This window comes from Podarcis gaigeae (assembly GCF_964106915.1).
Source record: "Podarcis gaigeae genome assembly, chromosome: 8".
Taxonomy (NCBI): Eukaryota; Metazoa; Chordata; class Lepidosauria; order Squamata; family Lacertidae; genus Podarcis; species Podarcis gaigeae.
The window spans coordinates 32240684-32261416 of NC_139684.1; the positions used below are offsets into that span (position 1 = coordinate 32240684).

Below are 20733 nucleotides of genomic sequence, written 5' to 3' on the forward strand. Positions count from 1 at the left end.
TGGAGGGAGTTCCACAACTTAGGGGCTGCCACGGAGAAGGCCACCTCCCCGTGCTTCTGATGGCAGAGAAACACCCTAGAGCAGGCATGTCCAAAGTCCAGCCTGGGAGCCTAATCCAGCCAGCCTGGGGTAAAATCGTAAAACAAGGTCAGCAACTTCAATCCTAAGAAAAAGGTCAACAACTTTGGTCAGCCCTCAGGCATGTTCAAATATGGCCCTCTTTGAAAAAAGTTTGGACACCCCTGCCCTAGAGGCTCCCGTCTGCCAATCTCAGCACCCAAGAGGGTCTGTAGGGAAGGAGGCAGTCTTTCAGGTTTTGGGGCCCGAGTCATTCAGGGTTGGCCATTGGCCATGCTGGTGAGACCTTGTGAGAGCAGAACCACAGCTGGAGGTTCATGGGTTCCTTCACCCCAATGTGTATAGCTACAAAGGACAGCATAACATAACTTAGCACTGCAAGTTGCTCCAACACAGCAGTCACTGCAGTTCATCGGACTGGGCTGTTACTGCCTGTACATAATTTTCATACAGACGGAAAGATTAGCAACATGACCCATTCAGGACTGCTGAAGTTCAGTTCAACAGACTTCCACTTCCTATGTATTTGAGATATTTCCTGTAGTCAGTGTCTCTTGGCATCTCCCACCTCAAGAATCCCATGCTTCATTGTATCATAATAAATTGGCATCATGAACCGTGAACTGGTCTAGCCTTTGGTAGGTCAATGGTGCATTTGTATATATTTCATAAATGTTTTTAATATTGGAGAACTGGGTCAAAAGGAGGTGATTTGCTCAACCTTAGGTAATCCACTTTGATGTTCTAGTCAAAGTCAGCTTATCGGCTTTCATGATTGTGAAGCACCTTTAACATGGTACGGAAATGCTTTAAGGAAGGCACCTTGCTAACTTGGAAAATAAACACAGAAAGCTGCTAAAATGTGGGTTTATTGGCATCAGCTCTGTGCTTAGCAGATGACAAGATTTGCATGCCCAAAGGGGCCCAATTCCATTTCCTACTAAAAGACCTGGAACTCTTTCAGAGTTGCTGCCATGCCAGTGCAAACTTCTCTGCAGATGTTTCATGGACTAAACAACTCCCCTCTCCCCCAATCATTGGTCATGGCTCCTGGGGCAAATGGGAATTGACTCTAACATCTGGAGAGGGCCAGATAGGACCTGGGCTATATAGGACCATCTTCTAAGAAGGTAAAGGGACCCCTGACCATTAGGTCCAGTCATGGCCGACTCTGGGGTTGCGGAGCTCATCTCGCTTTATTGTCCGAGGGAGCCGGCGTACAGCTTCCGGGGGGTCATGTGGCCAGCATGACCAAGCCACTTCTGGCGAAGCAGAGCAGCACACTGAAACGCCGTTTACCTTCCCGCAAGAGCGGTACCTATTTATCTACTTGCACTTTGACGTGCTTTCGAACTGCTAGGTTGGCAGGAGCTAGGACCGAGCAACGGGAGCTCACGCCGTCGCGGGGATTCAAACCGCCAACCTTCTGATCGGCAAGTCCTAGGCTCTGTGGTTTAGACCACAGCACCACCCACTCCATGTATATCACAGAAACACATGAAGCTGCCTACCATTTGGTCCATCTAGTTAAGTATTGCCTACATTGACTGGCAGCAGCGTCTAGGTAACAGCATCTCCGAGACTCACTAGGAGTTGCCATTGGGGATTGAACTGATGTTGGCCTAGGCGGGCCATTGGCCTGACTCAGCAGACTCTTATGTTCTGCACTTCCTGTTGTAGATTGACAGCTTGGCAGGATCTAACACAATCAGATGGCAGCCAGCATTCCAAAGGATGCAGGTGGTGAGACGTTCCCAGCAGGGAGGGAGAAGGTGCTGTACCACAAGCGGGAGTCTTCCAAGAGTGAAAGTGCCTTTCCATTCACGCAAGAGCTCTTTGGATCCAGGCCAGCATCTCCATACCAGAAACCTTTTGGCTCACCACCCTAACAACGTCAGCATCAAAGCGGCCAAGAGTCACTTGAAAACATGAAGCAGTAGACCAGGCATAGGAGTGGCCTCCAGGTGACACACAGGAGACCACTTTCTGAGGAGCTCACAGAGTTCATAGGAGACATCTGCTTTTCAGTGGCTTTTGTTTGATCAGTGCTGAATTTTGACATTAAATCCCTGCCCCCAGGGGCCGTTTTACATCCATTTAAAATTAAGTTGTGCTACATGTGGTTACAATAATAATAACTTCTTTATACCCCACCCATCTGGCTGGGTTCCCCTAGACACTCTGGGCGGCTCCCAACAAAATATTAAAAACACGATAAAACATCAAACATTACTCATTGCAATGGGTCACTCCTTTCTGACAACGCTGGATTTTTGTATTTTTTCCTCTGGGCTTTACTATCCAATTCTGCTGCAGTTTTAGTTGCCACTTTCAGTGATGGTTTAACAGGGGTTGCTTTTAGTGTTTCTGCCCCTTTTTCTGCAGGTCGCTCCAGGTATCTATGGGTGGAAGAGCCAACTACAACCAAGAATAACTATAAATATAAACCTGAGGTTATTTGTGGCCATCTGTTTGCTCACACTGCAGACCAGGCATAGGCAAACTCCGGCCCTCCAGATGTTTGGGACTACAATTCCCATCATCCCTAGCTAACAGGACCAGTGGTCAGGGATGATGGGAACTGTAGTCCCAAACATCTGGAGGGCTGGAGTTTGCCTATGCTTGCTGTAGATGGACTCCTGGTGTTGAATGAGGTTGGGGTAGGGACAGACGCAAGACAGGTGTTTTGATGGCCTACAACTCCCATTATGGCCCTGACCATTGGGTCACAAGTTCCCCATCCCTAGCTTAAGCCAAAAGGCTGTCCTTTCTTGATTTTTTTGTTTGGGGGGGGGGAGGACATGATGGAACCTTGTTCAAACTTGGACAGGAGAGAAATCCAACCTTTAAAACAGAGTGGAGAAACTGTGTCCCTGCCTGGACGTTGTTGGACTCCAATTCCCATCGGCTCCAGCCAGGATGGCCAATGGGGCAAAGACAATGGGAGCTGTAGTTCAACGGCACCTGCAGGACACCACGATGGCTACCCCTCTGCTTTAGACGCAATGGGAGACATTCGGAGCCAGACTCGTTAATAGCAACTTTATTGGTTTCACTGGTGCAAATTCATGATACGGAGCAGAACTGTGTAATGCGTTCCCCCACCCCTCTAAATTTTACAGTAATGAAGGTTATACATATAACTATATAGAGACCACAATTCATCTATTACTTTTCTCCACCTCCTCCTCTTTCTCCTCCTCAATACTATGCGGAAATAAAGTTTCCTTGATAAATAGTGCCCTGTGCACAATGACTGGCCCTCCACCGCGGGTCACAGAGCCTCCATATGCAAAATATAAACTTCTGAATTTAATTTTTTAAGCATGGTGCTTTACAACTCCAAAAACATGCATTAATATATTCTAGTTTTTAAGAGGGGTGGGGGAGGGGTAGGAGGGAAGAAAAATCTGACATAACCTCAGGGGGTGGGGAGGGGGGAAAGGGTAGAAGCAGAATCCAACCTATAAAGGAAATGAAAGCTCTCTGTAACCAACACACCCCCCCTACCTATTAACACTTGCAGGTGGAAAGCCAGGTTAGGATATTAAAGGTTTCTGAGCTGGTGGGGGGGGGCAGAGAAGAGACGTTATCTAAGACAAATTAGAATGCAAGAGACGGGGGAGAGAGAGAGGCAGGGGGAGGCATTGCCACATGGATTTTATTTATTTTTTAAAAAAGGAAGGAATGACTTCAGCCATGCTAATTTTTCTGATGGTCTCTACAGAGCTGCTGGTCCAAGAAGTTGGGGGGGGGGGGGAAGAAACCTGGTAGAAGTGGTGAACGCAAGTGCTTGGAAGCAAAGCGCTGAACACGTCGCACATACATGCCAAGTACAGAAACGAAAGCAAAAAAAGGAGAGAGAGAGAGCAGATAGCCTAACTTGGCACTTCCGAAAGGCACAAATCTATGAAAACTCTAGCATTGCCGTAATAAAAACAAAACCCGGGTACTGTGTTGTAAATGGAAAGGTGATCCGGTTGGGTGTGGTGCAAACACACAGAGGCTCCCCCTCTATATGACCAGCCCTTCGTAGATGGGGCCCTCCGACTCAGGGGACTCTCTCCTCAAGCGCAGGTGCTCCAGCGTGTTGTGAAAGTGTTTGTTGATCTGTTCCGTTTCCTCGGTCGATTCAAGGTTAGGGAGGTCTTCCCGGATTTTCTGTATGAGCTGATTCAAAACCTGAATTGTCACCTGAGAAAGGAAAAGAACCAACAAAGCCCAGAATGTGGGGGGGGGGTGGACAGGAAGTCAAAACCTTCGATCAGAAGGAAGAGAGTGATGTATATAACGAAGGCAGGATGCAGAAGGCAGCTGGGTTTATTAGTCCATGGAACTAGCCGCCAAACTGAATCATGCAGCGGTTCCTGCCCTGCAATCTGCTTTGAATAACAGCTCTATAGAAACAGATAAAATAAAATAAAAAATATTCTGGGTGCTTCCCAGTGAAGAAATAGGTAGCTGCAGATAAGCTACCCTGCAACTACTATTCCTCGCAGTGCTTGGGACTAAGATGATCAGGGACAGTATTCAACTACATAATTGTGATACTGTAAGGATTAGCTCCAACACCCCCCCCCAAAATGCTCCTCCCCTCCCCTGATGCATATCCTGCAGTCCCCTAATCTGGCTATGGAGGGTTGGGGGAGTCCCCAGAACAGATTTAGGGGGTGGCAAGGCTCTGCTGCACATGGTGAAATCCGGACACGCGTGTAATATTTTGCCTAGCACTATGTTGAACACAACCCTAAGTAACTGCATAAATCAGGGATAGGGAATCTGCAGCCTTCCAGATTGTGCCGAACTCTGACTCCCATCATCCCCAGCAACTGGAGACAGACAGACAGACAGACAGACACAGACACAGACACACACACACACACAGCTACTCTGTAGGTCTGCAGCCACATTGCAAAACAGCTCCACAAGGCAGGAACTCGCTGCCAGTATGCTTAATGCATTCCCTCCATCACAGCTGCTTTTTCCATGCAGGGTGTTCGACCGGCTTGTGAAATACCCAGGATCTCCAAAAGATGGAACGAACAACTTGGATCTGGGGGAAAGGGAGCAGAGGGAAAACTCCACTGCTATTGAGAGGGAAACGCGGAGCTGTCAGGCTTCGATCACATATCTAGTATTTATTTAGAGGGGGGGGGCTGCAGTCTTTCAGATGTTGCTGGACTCCAATGCCCATCTGTCCTAGCCAGTTTGGAAGGCCAACAGGCAGGGATGATGGGAGCTGTAGTTCAGCAACATCTGGGAGGCCACTGGCATCCAAGCCCAGCCTTCCCCACTAAGAAGACCTCCAAACACATGTGCTGTTTCGGCACTCTTCCGCTTACCGCATCGTTCTCTTTTTCGTAGAAGTAGATGTATCTGTTGAGAATTTCTATGAAGAGCTGGACTTGGAGAGAGGGGTCCATGCACTGATTTGCTATTTTTAACGCCTTTTTCAAGCACTCCATGACTCTCTTCCCGCCGTGGAGCTAAGCACCAAACAGAAGAGAGTTGGTCAGCATCTCCCATATATCAACACTTACTTTCTTGGGGCACAACTTACCCCGTTCCTGCCCTCACCCCACTGCAACTGCAATTCAGCCAGCAAGTCCCAACTGCATGCAAATAGCTACACGGTCACTGTCACCACCAACTTGCTTTTCCACCTCCAACCTATGAGTATTTACTCGGCTTAGCCCAGCCATATTCAATGGGGCTCTTTCGCAAGAAGCTATTTCAGTTAGTACAGGAGTAGGGATCCTTTCTCAGCTTCAGGGTTCACCTCGGCCCATGAAGTTATTCAAAGCCAGAGGGCTGCATTCCTTTCCAGGGAACCTGGTAAGACCACATGCCAGGACTGGGTAGGGACCAGAGGCAAAAGTGGGCAGAGGAACATAACATAGCTTGGTAGAGTAGGGCGAGCACACACTGCCCTTCTCTAATCCCCCACTGTTCAGGAAAGCCAAAGTTGAGAGCTCAAGGACACATTCTTCCCAGGCAAAAAACACTCAAGAGAAGAGTGTGGAGGAAGACTGGTGAAAGGTGTAGTCTGGGGAGAGTCACAACGGCCAGAAAGGGAAGCCACGAGGAGCACTTTTGGTTCCCTGCCCCTGATGAAGCACATTTCGATTCCCACCTTGCTTCCGTCATGAAACTCAAGGCAGAGAATGCGAGGTTACAAGGCAGTCTATCAAAGGGCTGGGAGAGATATTGGTTTGAAGTCCATACTGTGATATTGGTTTCATAATTTTTGACCGGGGAATATATAATAAATCATGATGTGTGTTGGGGCTGGGCGATATATCATCCAAAACCGATTTGAAGTCCATATTGTGACATCGGTTTCATAATTTTTGACTGGACAATCTATTGTGAATCATGATGCGTGTGTGCGCTATGCAAAATCACGACATGGGGAAAACTGTGAAGCAAGCCAGCGCCTCTACACAGCTCCATCCTTATTTCAGACATTGTGATATATCAGTTTGTCACAATGTTTAGCTGGTGATATATTGCGATGCTGAAAACCAGGTATCACCCAGCCCTAGAGTCTGTCATCCAGGCACAGATCAGACTCACGCCTGCTTAACTTCAGAAAGTTTGCTTTTAGACCACAGAATCAGAGAATGGCAGAGTTGGAAGGGATGCAGGTAGTCATCTATAATCCAACCCCCGCAACGCAGTAATGTCTTGGGACCACGCAGAGGACCACAGCCCTTGGCACATGGACAACCCCTCAAATCCAAGTCAGAATCAGCACCAGCAAGTGGAAAGGCTGGGCAGATTCTGGGACAGTAGCCGACTCCCACCCGACCCCGAGAGCAGGGCCAGGCAGCTGCTGTGCTTCCTGGAGCTGATGGAAATGCTGCGGTCCAAATCACTCTCTCACCTCCTCTCCGTTCTTGTCCATGTTCCGGCCGGACCAGAAGAGATGGGCACAGGTGCTGACAGCTCGGCACTGATCTGGCTTCTTCAGCAGCTTGGAAGCCGCCAGGGCGCACTGGGTCCTCAGGGGCTCGTGGTTCTCCTCGCCAAAACATTTCATCCGCTCAAATGTCCCAATTATCAAGGTGATTGCAGCCAGCTGGGCTTTTGAGTCACTGATTTCGTCTTCGTACAGAGAGAACGCCTGATTCAGAAGAGAAATGAGGGAGGGAAGGAGGGAGGACGGACAGCCAGAAGTTTTGATTACTGGCTTTGTGGCAATTCCTGGCTTTCACAAAAACAAACAAGCGAAGAAAGCTAGAGCTCTCAGCTCCCTGGAACACGAGAGAAGAGGGGATGTTCAATACGACTTTCTACAGCAGGAATGGGGCATCTGAGGCCCTGAAGTTGTTTTAACTCCCATGATCCCTAGCCAGCGGGACCAGTGGTCAAGGATGATGGAAACTGTAATCCAAAAACAGCTGGAGACCCAAGTTTGGGAAACCCTGGCCTATATGATCCCCTTACACCACTTTTGTTTAGGACAAGCCTAACTCAGGTGTTTTATAAAGTTGATGCGAGTTCTCATCTGTTTTTAGTCTATTTTTTTAAAAAAAAATATTAGTCGTAAAGTACTGCTAGTTGTAAAATATTGTCAACTTTTCTTAGTGATCGTGTCATTATTTTATCTTTGGTAAACCACTTTTGAGGGTTGTTGTTGTTCTCCAATCCAGCGATGTACAATTTTTATGAAATAAATAAAAGTGTTTGCATGGCATTTTGGAGGACGAAGTAACGTATTTTTCGCTCTATAAGACGCACCAGACCACAAGATGCACCTAGTTTTTGGAGGAGGAAAACAAGAAAAAAAAAATTCTGAATCCCAGAAGGCAGAACAGCAAGAGGGATCACTGCACAGTGAAAGCAGCAATCCCTCTTGCTGTTCTGGCTTCTGGGATAGCTGCGCAGCCTGCATTTGCTCCATAAGGCGCGCACACAAATTTTCCCTTACTTTTTAGGAGGGAAAAAGTGAGTCTTTTAGAGCAAAAAATACGGTACTTCTCTGATGTCTTGATGCCATGCTTCTGGCCAGACTCCTAGCACACTGTCTGGTAGCACATCTTGCTCTGCTTCGTAGGATCAATTTCAGTTGGATCTCCTTGCCAGGAGAGGGTGGCTATACAGGGTCTTTTGTGCTTTTCAGGGAGAGCAGGGAGTGGGTTGAGCACCCGATTCCCATGTGCAAAGTCTCTGCTTCAGTACCTGAAATCTCTGGGTATTATAAGGGTCTCAGGCAGCAGAGCTGGGGAAGCCACCTGGCTTAAGATCCAGAAAAGGAGATATCAGTGAAACACTTGAATTAAGTCAGGCTCACTCAAAGGCATCTTCCTGCATTCACTGTATTGAAGTTTATCACACACATTTCCATTCCATAGAAAGGAAGGACCGAGCTATGAAAACCAAATATAGTCCATTAATTGCAGACATCCAATATAGGACTTTGAGAGAACAGGCAAGTAAGGGGTGACATGATAGAAGTTTATAAAATTATGCATGCCATGGAGAAAGTGGATAGATAAAAAAAAATTATCCCTCTTTCCAGCTAGACTTGTGACTATATAACACCGGTCCTGAAAGACCTACATTGACTCCCAGTACGTTTCCAGGCACGATTCAAAGTTTCGGTGCTGACCTTTAAAGCCCTAAACGGCCTCAGCCCAGTATACCTGAAGGAGAGTCTCCACCCCCATCGTTCAGCCCAGACACTGAGGTCCAGCGCTGAGGACCTTCTGGTGGTTCACTCACTGCAAGATATGAGGTTGCAGGAAACCAGGCAGAGGGCCTTCTCGGTAGTGGCGTCCGCCCTGTGGAATACCCTCCCATCAGATGTCAAGGAAATAAAAAACTATCTGACTTTTAAAAGACATCTGAAGGCAGTCCTGTTTAGGGAAGTTTTTAATGTTTAATGTTTGATGTTTTATTGTGTTTTTAATATTCTGTTGGGAGCCACCCAGCCAGATGGGTGGGGTATAAATAATAAATTATTATTACTATAATTATGTGACACTAGAACTCATGGACATCCAAGGAAACTGGGTCTAGAAGATTCAGGACACATAAAAGGAAGTACTTTATGCAGTACATACATAATCTACAAAACACCTTCCCATAGGAGACAGTGAGGGCCACCAACTTGGATGGCTTTAAAAGATGAGAAAATTCATGAAGGGCTATTGATAGCTACTGGTGAGAACAGGGCGCTCTCCAGTAGAACACTAATTAGGTTCTTATTCAGTTAAGGCTCTTGATCCAGCACAGGGTTCAACCCCATAGAATAAGCATGTGCAACTCTGTTATCAGACCAGTCTACACATCAAACTTAAGTTTTTTGAAGGAGTGGGAAGAAAAACCTTTGCTGAGCCCACCTGGGACATGAATTCGTAAGCCACCGTTTCATGGTTCTCAAACCCGATCTCTCCTGCCGCCAGCGCCCCCTGGAGGAACAGCCGCAGAGGGAGCTCTGCCAACTCGGCCTTGATCAAAGCGCTGATCGTCTGGTGTGCAAACGAGAAGATCTTCTGGCATTTCTTTTCCCATTTGTCATCCTAAAAGGGGGGGGAAACACCCCAAGACATCAAAGGAAAGTACTGTGTCAAAAAAGTATGACAGAAAAAAGAAGCAAACTTGGTAGACAGGGCCAAGAAGAGGGCTCCACTTAACATTTCCACATTATCTGCAACAAGAACTGGAATTCCGCAACCTGAACAAATTACGGAAAACCCAAATCTGTGAATATTTAAGTCCCATCATTCGGCCAAGATGGAACCCGAGATGACAAGGGTTCCAGTCCCATGTAGACAGGCTCAAGGAAACAGCTTTTTGTTGTTGCTCTATTCCATGTGGGGGGCAGTTCCTGAAAGTTTTAAGATACAGTGGTACCTCGGGTTAAGAACTTAATTCGCTCCGGAGGTCCGTTCTTAACCTGAAACTGTTCTTAACCTGAGGTACCACTTTAGCTAATGGGGCATCCCACTGCTGCTGTGCCACCGCCATGCAATTTCTGTTCTCATCCTGAAGCAAAGTTCTTAACCCAAGGTGCTATTTCTGGGTTAGCGGAGTCTGTAACCTGAAGCGTCTGTAACCCGAGGTACCACTGTATTTAACCCTTGATCACTGAATATGTCTCTCTCCCTCTCTCTTTAAGCACTTCATTTCTTGCAGCTTGCCATTTTACTGTCCTCTTACTCAACTGTTTCTACCCAAACTCCATCTAATGGAGGATAAAGGCCACTAATGGCTGCCAGCCATGATGGCTATGCTCTGCCTCCCTTTTCGGAGGCAGCAATGCTTCTGAATACTAGGTTGCTGGAAGCCACAGGAGAAGTGCTTGCAGGCTTCCCAGAAGAGGCATCTCCCTGGTTGGCCACTGTGAGAACAGGTTGCTGGACTAGATGGCCTGGCCTGGTCCAGCAGGCTCTTCTTACGTTCTTAAGAGAGGAAAAACCTGTCAGGATTTGCATCTTGGGCTCGGTTCACTCACCACTTTAGAATTCTCCTTATAGCGGAAAGCGAGCTGGTAGGCTGCGAAGACCAAGGGGGGCAACGTGAAACGGATGCGCTGGTTTCCTCCCGCGCCAAAGTGTTTCCGGGCCGTGTTTAAAATCTAAATCAAGAGAATATTTGTATCACACGATGATATGTCCATAATTGATGGGAGGCAAGATGGCAGGCGCCACCCCCACCCCATCTGAAAAAACAACCCCCCTACTTTATGAACTAAATTACAAGCATCAACCTGGGTTTGGAAGATCCCTGCATCGCAGGAGGTTGGACTAGGTTCACCTCCCACCTCTACAATTCCACGATTCTACAAGTCAGCAGGCAATCTTGTTTGCCAATGTGCACAGATGAGAGAATGATGGCTACGGAGGAATCACAGTTCAGTAGCAAAGCAGATTCTCTGCATGAGGTTCAGTCCTCAGCCCTTCCAGTTTAAAAGAAGTATCAGGTTTACTTCCTTCACACAGCGCAGAGTTAAAACTGTGGGACTCCCTCCCACAGGAACTAGGGATGGCCACCAACTTGGATGGCAGAAGAACAAGAGGAGGAGGAGTTTGGACTTGATATCTCGCCTTTCATGCCCCTTAAGGCAGCGGTTCTCAACCTGTGGGTCCCCAGATGTTGTTGGACTACAACTCAACATCATCCCTGAGCTCTGGCCTTGCTAGCTAGGGGTGATGGGAGTTGTAGTTCAACATCTGGGGACACATAAGTTGAGAAAGGCTGCCTTAAGGAGTCTCAAAGCGTCTAACAATCTCCTTTCCCTTCCTCCCCCACAACAAACACTCTGGGAGGTGAGTGGGGCTGAGAGACTTCAAAGAAGTGTCACTAGCCCAAGGTCACCCAGCAGCTGCATGTGGAGGAGCAGGAAGCGAACCCGGTTCACCAGATTACGTGTCCACTGCTCTTAACCACTACACCACACTGACTCTCTTTAAACAAAGATTTGACAAATCCATGGAGATGGGGACTATTGAGGGCTGATGACTATGCTCTGCCTCCACAGTTAGAAGCAGCAACGCTTTTGAATGGCAATTGCTGGGAATCACAAGTTAGGATACAGTTGTGCAAAGCAAGGGCCACTAAGGGGTGTGGCCAAGGAGGGGGGTGTGGCGTGGGGAGAGCCCCAAGGGTCAGAAAGAGTGGTTGGGGTGGCTGCATTCAGCCCCTGGGCCCAAGGTCCCCCACCGCTGAACTAGATGAGAAAGCATCTCCTGGAAGCAGCCCCACTCCAACGCTTTAAAAAAGCCATACCAGGTACTGCTGATCAGGATCCTCGGAACGGAGGAGGTGAATAAACCTGCCCACGAGGCCCTGCTCATCTGCAAAATCCTCGGGATCTGGATCCTCAGCTGGCTGGTCTGGCTGGTCCTGGATCAGCGTCGACACGAGGTTCATGATGGCATCTACCTGCAGGAGGCGGAGGATAAGGGCAGTGAGGGCCAGCTCATGCTCCCTGCAGCTCAGTATACAACGCATACTGGCCTGGATCAAACAGCCACAAGCCCAAAGGTTTTAGGCAGGCACCAAAATAAATACAACTAAGGTATTCATGCCAACAGGAAGGGGGCAGTTCTGAAGTACGGGTGCTGCCAACTCCATTACGCTCTTTCCCTACCTGGTCTTGGGAGACGATTTCCGTGTTGTAATCCAGTACGTTGCTGAGCACATAACAACTCATGCTCTTCCTGGACTCGTAGTCGAAGTACTCAAAGAGCGGGTGGAAATGTTTCAGTTTCAAGACAGTCAGGACATTGTTGTAGGTGTCGACCGGGATCTTCAAGAGCCTTGTCAGCTCCTTGGATACGGCGCTGCTTGTGGCAATGCTAAAAAAAAGAAATGAATTAAGAATTAAGCAGGCAACAAGGGATTGGCATGTATCAGGTTTCCTATAGTTTAGGACACAGGTGAAGAAGAGGAGGGATCAGGATCTGTTAGTAGATTTCTGGGTGATTTTCAGCAGAGCAGCAAAGGATTTCTTGACTCACAGTCGTTTTCCTAACAGAAACAAAGTGACTCCACGCCCCCAATTATATTACTGAAATAAAGGATGTCTAGGAGTAAACCAGGAGTAAAAACATGAGTATGGAAGGGCTGTGAGCTCTCTGGTACTCTCACAGAATTGAAGAGTTGGAAATGACCCAAGGGGCATCTAGTCCAACCCCCTGCAATGCAGGAATGGCAACTGAAGTTTCCCTGGCAGATGGCTGTCCAACGCCTGCCTTAAAACTGCCAAGGAAGGAGAGTCCACCACCTTCCAAGCTAGTCTGTTCCACTGTCAAACAGCTCTTACTCTCAGAAAGTCCTTCTTAATGTTTAGTTGGAATCTCTGTGCTTGTCACTGGTTCAGGTTCGACTCTCCGGAGCAGCAGAAAACAAGCTTGCTCCATCTCCCCTGAGACAATCCTTTGTATATTTAAAGACTGCTACACTACCACCTCTCAGACTCCTTTTCTCCAGGCTAAATATCCCCAGCTCCTTTAAATGTGACCCCATGAGGGCTTGGTTTCCAGACAAGTTTGGTTTCATAAACCAGTTTCTCTAGGCTCAATATTCTTTTCTTTCTTTTCTTTACTTCTACTTCATTTCTTTTGCCGCAGGAACCACTCAAGGGCCCTCTGGCTTCCGGAGAAAAACAACAAATGGATTCTACCCCCTGGCCCCACTTTTGGAAGCTGACATCTCAAGAGAATAGAGGGGGGGGGGACAGCAGAAACAGATCTAGAAGCAAAGTGATATTTGCCCAATGCAAACATTTAGACCTCCTGTTGTCAAGGTTCAGCCATTCAGTAACAGCTCATTGTTAGGACAGAACCATCTGCTGCACTTGGAAGAAAAAGAGCCAGGCCAATTTAGCCAGGCAGACTTAATTGGTTTCGGTCCTCTTCCGCCCACCACCCCCAATTAGCAGGGAGCGCGGCCTGCTCTGCCGCGAGCCAGACGGCCTCCACTCACTGCTCCAGGTTCAGCTTGTTAAAGATTTCCACCGTTGTCTCCAGCACTTTGTCGACATAGTCAACACGATCTGGGTAGCACTTCATCGCCAGGTTAATGAGAGAGACCTGAAGCGACACCACGTCCTCCGAAGGCATATCTTGTCTAGACTGGAGTTGCGGACACCGCGGGGAAAATAAAGAGGAGATCTGCATGTCAGGCGGCTGCAGAAAGGGCACTTGCATTTATTACATTTATAATTCACGCACAGACACAGGGCAGCATTGATGGGGGAGACGGGACAGGTGGTCTACGTCAAGGGCCTACACGCATCGGGACTGGAAGAGGCACTCGTACGGAGACTCTTTTGAATTCCCAAATGCCTTCTTAACACACACAAGCACTGCTGAGGCACTCAGACAGATGTGAAAGGGTGCAAAATGGGCTGGGGTGCATAAAGGGAGTCCCAACACCAGCTTCTTCGTCCCAACCTTTTCTGCATTAAGCAGTCAGGGACCCTAATTGCAGGGAGGCTTTTCATAGAATCAGAGGACTGTGGAATTGGAAGTGCACCAAAGGGTCATCTAGTCCAACCCTCCCCTCGGAACAGTGTTTCCCAAACTTGGGTCTGTTTTTGGACTACAACTCTGACCATCCCTAGCTAGCAGGACCAGTGGTCAAGGATGATGGGAACTGTAGTTCAAAAAACAGCTGGAGACCCAAGTTTGGGAAACACAGGCTTAGAAGAATCTTTCAGATTTTCCTGTGCAACAGAAGGAAGCTGGGATTGAGATAATAATAATAATAATAATAATAATAATAATAATAATAATAATAATAAAATTATTACTTATACCCCGCCCACCTGGCTGGGTTTCCCCAGCCACTCTGGGAGGCTTCCAACAAAAGATTAAAAATACATTAAAACATCAGTCATTAAAAGCTTCCCTAAATAGGGCTGCCTTCAGATACCCTCGACACACTTCACTAGGAGCAGGAAACCTGGACGGCGGTCCATATTTGGCCCACCACACCTCCCCATTTGGCCTGTGAAGTTGTTTCAGGTAAGCCACACCCACCAGCCCTACACCTGATGTCACACATGACACCAGAGGTGGGGGCAGTAGGTGCCACTTTGAAGGGTCTCCAAAGCTCACTGCGAGGACCGGGAGGGGACCCAGCCCAGTAGCCACTTTTGACTTGGACTAGCCAATCATCAGACTCAGCAGCTGCACTTGTGGACTACCCAGAGTAAGTCCAAGTTTTTTAAAAACCGCTGAGGGAAGTGGCCGAACTCTCCACTTACCTGTATGACAGTAGCCACCTGCTGGGAGAAAATGTCGAAGAGCTTAATGTCAGCAGGGATCCCTGGCCCATCCTCTCGGTGAGCAAAGAGCGCAAGCCTAAAGCCGTGGAAAGGAAGTTTGGGGAAATGTGATTTGCAGACCGATCCTACTCATAAGCAATACCCACCGAAGCTCTTTCCCAAGTCAGGGTGCTTGAGGGTTGAGGCGTTAGTATCTACTTACTCTCAAAGTAAAATTTAGGTTCCTAGAGCGTACAGACATTCTACATTTTAAAAATATCCAATGCCCATTTAAGAGCACATTGCTTCCACCGAAGAATCCTGGGAGCTGTAGTTTGTTAAGTGTACTGGAGATTGTAAGTCTATGAGGGGGAACTACACTTCCCAGAATTCTTTGGAGCGGGAAATCAGTGCTTCCAGTGTGTGTTGAATGCACTTTAAATGTATGGTGAGCAGTCTCCTAGCCCCTGTGGGCATTACATCGGTACGTGTGGCCCTTCAGATTCTTGGACTACAGTTCCCATCATTCCTGACCCATTGTCCCAGATGGCTGAGGCTGATGGGAGTTGGAGTCCCAAAATGTAAGTGCTCCTGAAGCTTTGGAGAGCTTGAGTCAGAGATGCAAATCTTCCTGTGCTGCTCCTTCTACCGCGGCTTGCATAAAACCTTTATTGAACCCATTTTACCAAATCTGCCAGGACAATCATTTTATGTCCTTCTGCTCGGATCAACATGCATTTATACCTCTGAGTGCAGCCAAATATTCTGCTGCAGTGAGCAAAACCTGCCAGAAACTGATCCCAGACACTTCGTAAACATTTTGCTCTTTCGCTTTTGAGGCAGGATTGCATCTTTTAAGTTGACGATGCCCACCTACTTTTTTACTCTAGGTTATTATTTATTTTTCTATTTACTTATCTGTCATTTCACATTTATACACCACTTGACTGAGAGAAAGAAAGAAAAAACCTCAAAGAGGTTTACAAAAATGATAAAACAATAAAATCAGTAAGAAAAAAGTACACCAATTAATTTAAGGCATTCGAAAAGGTAAAACAACTATAGATTAAAACTCGCATCAACTTTCCAAACATCTGTGTCGAAACAAATGTGTTTTAAGATAAAAGGTAAAGGACCCCTGGACGGCTAAGTCCAGTCAAAAGCAACTATGGGGTTGTAGCGCTCATCTTGCTTCAGGCCAAGGGAGCTGGTTTTTGTCCACAGACAGCTTTCCGGGTCATGTGGCCAGAATGACTAAACCGCTTCTGGTGCAACATAACACAGTGATGGAAACTAGAACGCATGGAAATGCTGTTTACCTTCCTGCCACAGCAGTACCTATTTATCTACTTGCACTGGTATGCTTTCGAACTGCTAGGTTGACAGGAGCTGGGACAGAGCAATGGGAGCTCACTCCGCTGCGGCGATTCAAACCACCGACCTTCCGATCGGCAAGCCCAAGAGGCTCAGTGGCTTAGACCACAGCGCCACCTGTTTTATCAGGCACCAAAAAGGGTACAGTGAAGGCGCCTTCCTGAGCTCAATAGGCAGGGAGTTACAAAGTGTAAAAATTGAGTTCCTACTTTATTTTGCCCTCTTTTACTCTTGTTATTCACATTTCAATAATGTGCTTTATGTGCTTTCTAGGGTGCTGGTCACTGACCGTTAACGATAAAGATTTGCTTTGCTTCTGTAATGGCACTCAAGGCAGTATGGGAGGGGTCCCCAGGTGGTTTCCCACCTAGGCACTGACCAGGAACAGACCTGCTTAGCTTCAGTTATAGGTGATACAGGGGGAAGGGGGAAATGCCCCCTGCCAACAAGGAGCTCATCCCATCACTTGCCCCCCATTTCTGAACACCTGTCATTAGCATACACTCTTATTTTAATTTCTTGCCCACCTAGAAATACATTTTGCCCCTCCTGTGCCACCCCAAATTTTTGTTTCCCCCCTGGTGCCGCCACTGACTTCCGAAGGTGGTCAGGTCACAGGCCTTCATAAACCAGATCTGTGCAAACTTATCCACAGATTTAAGCCAGCAAGCTGAGCAAGTCAGTCTCTCCCTGCATTAGAGGCATTAGACGCCAAAAGGATGAACTGGGGGGGGGGGGGGGAATCTGTCAAGCGCTGGGCTTTTAACACTGGAATTAGAGAAATAAATGGATGGTTTGCACCCGCATCTCTCGCCATTTCAAGCTGCAGAGAGGACTGGATGTTCCAGAGAAATAACCGGGGAAAACACTCAAGCGAGAGAGTACAAAAAGTCACCCAAAGGTTGCCTGCTTCACGCTGTACAAAGGCTTTTCCCAATGCAAACCTGCGTGAGTCAGAGAGGTCGTCAAAACAAAGCCACCTCCAAACATACAGGCGCTCAGCTCACTCCGAGCGGCTGAATCACCCATCGCTCCCACACAAATGCACAGCTTATCCCTGCCCGCCATGCAAAAGCAAACTTTTGCCAATGTTTAAAAGGCAATCAGCTTTATAAACACAGACACCGATGCAACCACACACATTTCTCGGAAAGATGCTGATAACGCTGCCATCCGAGCTTGTATCCAACGCTAGACAGACCTACTTGGAGTAGAAGCGTATGAACACGACTTAATTGGGGTCCATTCTTTTCAGTAGGTCTACTCTGAGTAAAGCTTAGGTGGATGCAACCAACAACTTAAAAAGAGGTGTCTGATGGATCAGGCCCATGGCTCATCTAGTTCAGCATCCTACCGGATGCTGACAATGGGAATCCAGCAAGCTGGACCAGAACACAAGAGCCGTCTCCCCTCCTGAACTGGCATTCAGAAGCATTGTTGCCTCCAACCACAGCTATCCATCTGCAGAAAGGGAACGGAGAAAGGCAAGAGGGAATGGCAGAACTCTGCTTCGACATCTCCCAAACCACCATGCCAAAACCTGCAAAACAGGCATGGCTGGCTGGCTTAACAATCCATGTGAAATTCAACCTTCCTGTTGCCTCTATGCGTCTTAATTTCTTCTGCCCTCCAAGCACCCAAACCCAGCAATACCCTTTTCTGACAGCAGCACATGCCCCAATCCTGCTGGCAAGCTGTCGGCATGGACAACAGCCTTTGCTGGCTTGCAGACATCCTTCCCTCCTCCCTATCTTCCTCCCTGTCAACAGCACACAACTGCTACTGCTTAAAGCAGGGGAGGATAACCTTTTGCAGTCCGGGGGCCGCATTATCTTCTGGGTAACCTTTTTGGGGCCACATGCAAACGTGGGCAGAGCAAGGGATATAAATTTTACCCTTGCACAGTAGGCCGGTTTCTGCACATGCCCTCCACACAGGCTAGCGAGAAACATTCAAGGGCACATTTCAGGCAGGCAAAAATACACATGGAAGATGTGAAATAAGGGCAGTGAGGGCTGTGGCCTGGGAAGGCTCCCAAGGGCCAGAGAGAAAGATCCAGAGGGCCACATGTGAGCTTGAGAATCCCTATTCTGGTTTGCCAATGCTAGATCTCTTCTGCCCCCTCCAAAAAACAAAAACAAAGATCAGATAAAACCTCATTTCCTCAATTATGATTTTGCAGAGTGGGCTCTTGAAAAGCACACCTGCTCCAGACAAGCGTTCCACCTGACCTGACCTGTTTTATAATGGCTATTTAAGCAGTTTTAATTGCCGTGCTGTTTTAATTGGCTTGCTTCTTCACACATTTTAATTGTGGGTGTTTATTCTGATGGAATCGTTATATTGTGTATTTTAAATATGCATCTTCATGCTTTGGTTTTATACTTATAAGCCACTCAGAACTCCCTTTGGGAGTTAAGCGGCATATAGTTTAGCAGCAATATGCATTCCCCCCTTAACAAAACTTTTCCTGCAGCCTTTTTGCCCAGCCTTCACTCTGGCTCCTTCTTCTCAGTCTACTGCTCACTCTACCCCTGCTTCCGCTTTCTATCAAACTCCCAGTCCAATTTAATTCTTACCAACAAGACCAGCTTTCCTTTTTTTAACCCCCAACTGTGTGTTTTAATCCCAACAGAAAGCTACACTGTCTATAAGACTTCCCTGGGTCTTGCCAGCCTCCAAAGAAAGGTTGTGAGCATTCCATGACATCACAGGAGCTCCACCAATCACTGGAAGGAATTGTACCAGTGGGGGCTTTTTTTGCTTAAGATAACAAGACTGCATGGAGCAAAGGACCTGGAAACCATGAAGAGAAATTCATAACCGGGAAAAGATAGATAAGCTGTTCTTTCTGAGTGCCTATTGGTTTCCTCCCCACCTGCAGTGTCATTAAAATGCTTCCTTACGCACCTGTCAATTAAAGCAATGATGATATTCTTCACATTCACATTTTGGTGCAACTCTGCACAGGCTCGTAGAAAAGGGTTCAGGGTCTGGAGGTGAAATTCATCCGGGAAGACCTAGACAGAGCAGTAAGAGTCAGTTGGCTGAGCAGAGCGGGGCAATGGTTTCTCTACGCTTGCCATACTTCCCACAGACTCACCACTATGCCCAGTTGCTTCCTGTTTCCTTGGCCCAGAAGAGTCGAAAGGAAGAAACACCCTGCATGCTGTTATGTACTGGCCATGCCACTTAACCAAAGCCGTCTGTAATCTCCCTCTGCAGGCTCACCTGTATGATGCACTCCATGAGGTATTCCTGAGCTAAGGCATCTCTGCAGTTGACAACTTGTTCCAATATGCCAGGCAAGACAATCTGGTCAGAAGAAAAAAAGAGCTCTGTGTCAATTCCCTCCCTTGGGCCTTCTGCAAGCTTGCCCGCTTGCTCCCATCTCTAAAATCTATTCCCCACTGGAAACAGGAAGAAATGCCAACGAGGGAAGAATGGAGAACGAAACTGATGGAGTATGCAGAAATGGACAAATTAACTGGGAAAATTCGAAACCAACGCGATCAGAGATTCACCGAGGACTGGAACAAATTTACAGAGTATATGAAAACTGTGTGTGATCAGGAAATAACGTTTGTTGGATTTCAAGAAGCTCTGTGAAAAACAAACTGGAATGTCGCTTAAAAGAGAATATAAAATAGGGATTGTCAAAGTGCAACATAAATGTATGAAATGTGAGAAGTTGTGATAAATATGAAAATTGTCAGATAGGCTGATGGAAGTCAAAAAGAATGTATAAGTTAAATTGGATGTTTAATTATAAATGGATTGGTTATTGGAAATTTAAATAAAAATTAATTTCCAAAAAAAATAAAATCTATTCCCCACTTAAACACTTCTCCCAGGATGCATGTACCCAGACCCTCCAAGACCCTCATCCGGTGTTTCCCTCCAAGACTTGGAAGGCTGCTTTTTCGCTTGTCCACCCCCCTACCACCAACACAGAACGCTTTCTGGAATGAGGCCTGCCTGGTGTCACCACCAAGCTTTCCAACACCAGGTTAGGACTTTCATCTTCGCCCCAGCACTTGGACTGAATGTGATCCAGCTGTGCCAAATTTTTATGTTAGCGTTGCTCAGAGTTGCTGGTTTGTTTATTTCCTGTGGAGGCTGCTGGAGGTTTTGCTACTGATTTGTTAAATTTGATGGCTGGTGGTTGATGTTTGATTTTGTGTGGTTTTTAAGTTGTATTCTTAGTTGCCTGGAGGAGAGGCTATCAACCTTTCTGAGTCCATGGCTCCCTGGACCAACTACATTCTTTCTGCAGCATCCCTGTAGGGCTCAGGAGCCCAGTTATGTCACCCCTTGCCTGCAGAGCTGGCAGCCCCTCGCCCTTTCTCAAACACCCTCCTTTGTGGAGTGTTCCCTCATTCATCTCCCCTCTCCTTGGGAATCCTCTGAGCAGCTGCAGTTGCTGCCCCTGGTATCTGAGCTGCCCCGCCGCCGCCCCAAAGAGAAGTGACTCCTCACACTGCCCCATAGGGGCCTGGGTAGCACCCCCTGGCCAGCCACAGAGGCACCATCCACCTGGGGAACCTGCAACCAGGGCT

The 20733-nt window shown here is 47.4% G+C and overlaps 1 protein-coding gene and 1 long non-coding RNA gene across 2 annotated transcripts in view; both read right to left on the minus strand.

Moving 5' to 3' along the window:
- Nucleotides 1–3106: 3106 nt before the first annotated feature.
- VPS35 (VPS35 retromer complex component) overlaps nt 3107–20733 on the minus strand; it is a 28330-nt gene continuing 10703 nt past the window's right edge. The window contains exons 7-17 of the mRNA XM_083750495.1: nt 19406–19489; nt 19085–19194; nt 14801–14897; nt 13516–13664; nt 12179–12386; nt 11815–11970; nt 10541–10663; nt 9426–9605; nt 6965–7204; nt 5421–5564; nt 3107–4272 (exon numbers count right to left, since the gene is read on the minus strand). Coding sequence (XP_083606621.1) covers nt 4093–4272; nt 5421–5564; nt 6965–7204; nt 9426–9605; nt 10541–10663; nt 11815–11970; nt 12179–12386; nt 13516–13664; nt 14801–14897; nt 19085–19194; nt 19406–19489 — 1671 coding nt within the window. The 3' untranslated portion in view covers nt 3107–4092. The remainder of the gene's footprint in view (nt 4273–5420; nt 5565–6964; nt 7205–9425; nt 9606–10540; nt 10664–11814; nt 11971–12178; nt 12387–13515; nt 13665–14800; nt 14898–19084; nt 19195–19405; nt 19490–20733) is intronic.
- LOC310849846 lies at nt 16030–18892 on the minus strand. Its single transcript, XR_014567129.1, has 2 exons — nt 16622–18892; nt 16030–16339 (listed from the first exon to the last, which is right to left on the minus strand). It is a non-coding gene; the product is annotated as an uncharacterized lncRNA (long non-coding RNA).